A 5,794-nucleotide genomic window follows, 5' to 3' on the forward strand; every position below is an offset into this window, starting at 1 on the left:
CTTGTCGCGGAGCAGAGAGGAAACCTAGGGATCCATTATCAGGGGAGTGGATAAGAAAAATGTGATATATGTTTTAGATGGACCACTAGAATGAATTAGATCTATATACAGCAACATGGCTGGATCTTTCAAAGACAGAATGTTGAGTGAAAAAAGAAACAGAACAAGATTTATAGTACAATACTGTTTATGTAAATTAAAACAGCAATACCATACATTTTTCACAGATACACATATATGTAAATAAACACATGAACGGTGGATTGGAAGGACGTACGTTAAATACACAAGAGTGGGTGCCTATGTAGGGGGCGGGGAGGATGGGATCAGGAATGGGTGATGAAGGGGACAAAACTGAAGAAAAAAAAATAAGGGCCTCACATGGACCAACGATGATATAGTGTGCCAAGAACTGAGGAGTATGGTCAACTCAATTCTGTGCACCTGAGAGAATAACTAGATAGTAAATTAACTGTCTAGGAGCAGTCTGGCTGGGTAGACTCCTGGGCTTGGGTTTTTTTTTCCCCATGACATCCCTCCCTCTAAATTTGGTCAAAGCTGACCAAAGTCCCAGCTGCATACAGTGGCCCCTAGGAAGGGCTCCCATCCCAGACTGAGCAGTCCCTCCAGACGCCATTACTTTGTAGGGGGCATTTCCTAACCCCATCAGTTTCCCTCACATTGGATCCTCAATTCCCAGTCCCCATTCTCCATGGTGGTCCAATTTTAGGAACACCTTGTTTGAGTTTGGGAAGGAGACTGAGACGGGGTTCAGACGGGGCTACAGGCTTTGTGAGGAGATGAGGTTCTCAAGTACCCTGGTGGCCCCAGCCCTCCCGTGCTCAGGGCCTGGGCCAAGGAAGGCCCATCTTGTGAGATGGGAGTCTACCCTCCTGCTACCTACCTATGAAGTTTCCAAGATCCGTCTCTTGACCACTCTACTTCCTACCGCGGGCACATACTCTAGTTTGTCTCCTCTCAACTGTGGTGTGTGTGTGTGTGTGTGTGTGTGTGTGTGTGTGTGTGTATGTGCGTGCATGCATGCACGTGCTGTATCTGTCCCCATAATACAGGCATTTGTTTACGTGTGTGCACTGGGCAAGTTTTCCTCAGGAGTGCCTCCCCACACAAAGTCACACAGACACACACTATCACTCAATCATGTCTCACCACATGTGGTCAGACAGGACACATGCGCGCACGCGCACACACACACACACACACACACACACACAGAAAGAGAAAACATCCAATATAGCATTGTTCATTTCAGTTTTTCCATTTACAAAATCCAATGGTGAATCCAGGCAGTTAGAAAAAAGAAATGGAGGAAAACCCTCCTGAATGTACCCTATGTACCCCCCACCCCTTGGTCTTCCCACCCCACCCCCTCGGAAAGGCACCCCCATCACTATCGCTGAGAGAACAGGCTCCCCCACTCCCGGCCTCTCAGCCACTCTGGCCTGCCTTTCCAGGGCCACTCTGCAGCCAGGCTCATTAATGTCTCTCCTGCCTAGAGTGCCCTCCCCATTCTGTATGGGTCAGGCTTCCCCAGTTCTGGGGCTCTCTTGGGCTAGGGAGGGAGTTTAGGACAGGGACTTCTATAAAGAAGGGAAAGGGGGATGGATAAATACAGATTCCGGCCCCACAGGAAGTGAGAAGGGGACAGAGAGCCTGGGTAAGACCAGGGCAAGGAGTGCCAGCTTGGCTCACCAATCCACAGAACAGGCCTCGAAGTAAGCCCAGAGTGGACTCCACCCCCGGGAGGGAGGCTTGGATCTCCCGCCTGGAGAATCTGACTGCAGTCTGCTCCACTTTGGGTGTAGGTAAGGGTGGGGGAAGGAAGGGGAAGGAGGGTTGTTGGGAAGAAGGATGTTTGGGGCTCAGGGCCCAGTCAGCCAAGGGCTACTAAGGAGGGGCTTGAGGCCCCTGAGGCTTGAGGGGGACAAAAAGAGGTCAGATAGGAATGGACTCAAGTCCACAGTGCCTTGGAGTTTGTACCACTATTGGTTACCAAGGCCCCAAACAAATTTTCGTCTTCAGAAGAGTAGGGTGAACCCACGAGACAATTCTGGGGTTGAAATCGGCTCAGACCCAAGTCTCTGTGGTCCAGCTACTCTGGAGAGTTCAGCTCCCTCCCTACACTTTCCTGGTGGGCTGCTCCCGCCTGTATGGCACCCACATCAGTCCTAGTGGGGCTGCAGTGGATTTCCACCCTCAGGAAGAAGAGCTGGGGGCTGGGGATGCTGAAGGCAGCGTGAGAGAATGTGACCAAGTGTGGGTCTCTTCAGTTCGAGGAGTTCAGCTCACATGCTACTCTTCACCTAACCTGGGCCCATCCTTGGGGCCCTTCTCCCTACTCCCTTGACTTCTCCAACAGATGCACAAGAACCATTTGGGAGGTCTGGACATGGTGGGGAGGGAGAAGAGACTGGGCTTGGGGCAAGGGTTGGCCTAAAACAACATTGCACATGACATAGTAATTAAACATCCCTGCTCCTTGGGAACCCAGCACCCCCTTTGGTCCCTCTTGTCAGCAGCCTTGGACCACTTTCTCCCTAAACATCCAGGCCTTGCTAAAGGACTTGGAAGGGGAGGGTGCATGGGAGCAGAGGGGGCAAAAAAGCTCTGGAAGTCTATTTTACAGGACAAATTTCCCCCTTCTGGACAGTGTCAGAAGGAGAGACATTAAAGTAAGAAAGCCTGTCTCCTCAGCTGTTAGTAGAAAAACCTGCATTCTCAGTGTTCTTTTCTTTTTCTGAATTGTCACTTCTGAGAGAGAGAGAGAGAGAGAAAGAAAGAGAGAATGAGATTGTAGAAGTGGAGAAGGAGGCAGCGGAGACAGGCCCCACAAAACTAAATATGCCTCTTTCCCAGTCCCTCGCCTAGTCCTCCATCCTTGGGAGGTGTTGGCAAAGGTGCCTAGATTACAGGTGGTTCGAGGGGCTGGGGCTGGAGCTCAGAAAGGAGGACTCCTGTATGGGCCCCTACCCCTCCCTTGCTGTTGGCCCCATCACAGTGGCCATGACCTTCTCTCTGCCTGTCTGCCTACCAGCCTGCTTCACATGACACAGTAGGGTTCTCTGGGAGCTGGGGCACCTCCTGTGCCCCAGCAGGGGGCGTGAGTCCTCAGGCACTTCTTGAGGTCCTTGTTGAGCAGGAAGCAGACAATCGGATTGACGGCAGCCTGGGCGAAGCTCATCCAAACAGCAGTGGCCAGGTAGCGGTGGGGCACAGCACAGGCTTTCACAAACACTCGCCAGTAGCAGGCCACGATGTAGGGTGACCAGAGGAGCAGAAAGAGCAGTGTGATCGCGTAGAACATGCGGCCCAGCTGCTTTTCACCCTTGACCTCGTCCATGCCCAGTAGCCGCCGGCTGGCTGCATGCCCATTCTGCCGGATACCCAGCAGGGTTGGTGGCATGGGCCCACGGCCAAAGCCGGCGATCCAGTTGGCAGCAGCCTGGCCGGTGGCCCCGGGACCATGGAATGTCCAGTTCTGGCTGATGGCTGGCACCATCTGCACTGGCTTCATCTTGCGGTGACGATACTCGAAGAGGAGCAGCTTGCCATAGACAGCATGTGTAGCTGCCATGAGCACAGCCAACATAAGCATGAAGCCCAGTGTGTCATTGGCCTTGAAGTAGCGATGCTCAAAGATGCACTGGTCCTCCTCCCGAATAAACTTGTAGGTGCCCACGTCAAAGACAGGTGGGAAGGCCATGGCCACAGACAGGGTCCAGGCCATGCAGATGACAGCTGCGCATGTCCAGAGTGTCATGCGCTTGGCGTAGAAGCGGTGGTGGGCGATGGCCATGTAGCGGGTGACGCTGATGCAGAACAGCATGAAGGCCGCATGGAAGCAAAAGAGCACGGCCATAAAGGCCACAATCTTGCAGCTGAGTGCACTGAAGGTCCATGAAGAGCCATGGCGCACAGAAGCCAGCACAAAGGGGAAGCAGACGGCAGAGCGTATGCCATCGGCCAGGCACAAGTCCAGCAGGAAGTAGTAAGGAGCCTTGTGCAGGGCACGCTCCTTGAGCACCAGCAGGGACAAGATGGCATTACCCGCCAGGCTCACGCACATAATCAGTCCCAGCAGTACCAGCTTCACATAAGCCGATGCGGACGGTGGGGACAGAGCGCCGCTCACCTCCTCAGGCTCTCCGGTGGTGTTGGCCATACTGAGGGTCAGGGGCTACTGCCAACCCTAGGGGGTCAGCCAGTCCGGTACTCGATGGGCCCGGGGGGGCTCCATGAGTTGTCCTGCTACATTGCACCTGCAAATGGGAATGAGCGGGGGAGACACAGACACAGAGAGACAGAGAGATGAGGGCAAGAGAGAGACAGAGAGGGAGAAAAACACAACAGGCACACAGAGACAAAGTGGGAAAGAGAGAGAGAGAGATAGAACAAAGAGATAGAAAAGTGGCCACCGATATAAATGGATTGAGATTGACACAGAAATGGAGGGGATGAGAAAGAGCGAGGAGAGAGAAAGAGAGGGGAGAGAGAGACAGACAGACGGGAGACCATGAGAAACAGAGGGAAAGGAAAGATGAGGAAGAAACAGAAAGGGCAGGGTTAGTGTGTCTACGAGCCCTCCCCAGTTATGCCCTGGCTGGTGCCAGGCCCTGCCCCTGGGCCACTCCTTCTCCTACCTGCTCCTTGTCAGGTGAGGATGCTGCATTTCTTTGGATGTCTTTGGTTACCTGTTTCCTCCATTGGTGGATCTGTGGGGCAGGGATGTTGGTGCAGCTCTTCTCCCCCTTTGCAAAGCTCTAAGGTTGTGTTCAGACTTTTTTTTACTGCCACCCATAGTAAAAAAATACATTTTACATCACAACCCGCTACACATGCATGCACGCACACACACAGCTCAACCAAAAGTTTCACAAAACAGTACTGAACCTGTATGCAATGTACCCCATTCATTTTTATTCTCTTTCATGTGTTCTTAAAATGCTGGTACCACTCACTTAATAGATTTCTTTATTCATGATGAGGAATGTGTTTAGTATGCTAGAGGAACAGCAGGAAGATGAGTGAGGCAGGAACGGTAAGAGCAAGGGAGACAGTGGTGGAAGGTGAAGTCGCAGAGGTGCCTTGGGGCCAGATTGGGTAGGGTTGTGGGCCACGATGAGGACTTTGGTTTTTATTTTAGGTGAGGAGGCGAGTATGTGTGAATATAAACATGTAGGTATGCTTGTGCATATTCATTCATACACTGAAAAAATATTTATCAAGGATCTGTGTGCCAGGCATTGTTCTAGGTATTGGGGATACAGCTGTGAACTACACAGATAAAGATCCCGGCCCGTGTGGAACTGACATTCTAGATAACAAAGAAGAGACATGGGTGAAGTATATATGTCAGATGATGACAAGTTCCTAAGAATAAACATAAAGGAGGGAAGGAAGATAGGAAGTGCTAGGGGTGGGGAAGATGCTGCAGTTTTAGATGAGGTGGACAGGGGAGGCTTCACGGAGGAGGTGTCATCTGAGCACAGACCTAAGGGAGGTGAAAGAGTGAGTCATGCGGATATCTCGGGGAAGAGAAGTCCAGGCAGGGGGAACGGCCAGAGCAAAGGCCCTGAGGTGGGACTCTACATGGCATATTTGAGGAAGAGCAAGGAAGCCACTGTGGGTGGAACATAGTGAGTCAGGGGAATGTGGTGGCAGGCGAGGTCAGAAAGGTGGTGAGGTCAGATCAGGGAGGCCGTGGCGAGAACTTTTTCCTCTGAATGAGATGGGAGTCACGGGAGGATTCTGCGCAGAGGCCAGATGTGGTATG

General features: G+C 52.1%; 1 protein-coding gene across 1 annotated transcript; it reads right to left on the reverse strand.

The window, feature by feature from the left end:
• Nucleotides 1-230: 230 nt before the first annotated feature.
• Nucleotides 231-5,775, reverse strand: GPR173 (G protein-coupled receptor 173). Its single transcript, XM_032148360.2, has 2 exons — nt 4,662-5,775; nt 231-4,280 (listed from the first exon to the last, which is right to left on the reverse strand). Exon 2 carries the CDS (start codon nt 4,181-4,183, stop codon nt 3,062-3,064), a length of 1,122 nt encoding a protein of 373 aa, XP_032004251.1. The 5' UTR covers nt 4,184-4,280; nt 4,662-5,775; the 3' UTR covers nt 231-3,061.
• Nucleotides 5,776-5,794: the final 19 nt, after the last annotated feature.

Source organism: Hylobates moloch, unplaced genomic scaffold (assembly GCF_009828535.3).
Source record: "Hylobates moloch isolate HMO894 unplaced genomic scaffold, HMol_V3 SCAFFOLD_3638, whole genome shotgun sequence".
Classification (NCBI taxonomy): Eukaryota; Metazoa; Chordata; class Mammalia; order Primates; family Hylobatidae; genus Hylobates; species Hylobates moloch.

What these genes read in the sequence shown, in the direction of transcription:
- GPR173 (XM_032148360.2), bottom strand. Translation starts at nt 4,183, where the DNA reads ATGGCCAACACCACCGGAGAGCCTGAGGAGGTGAGCGGCGCTCTGTCC.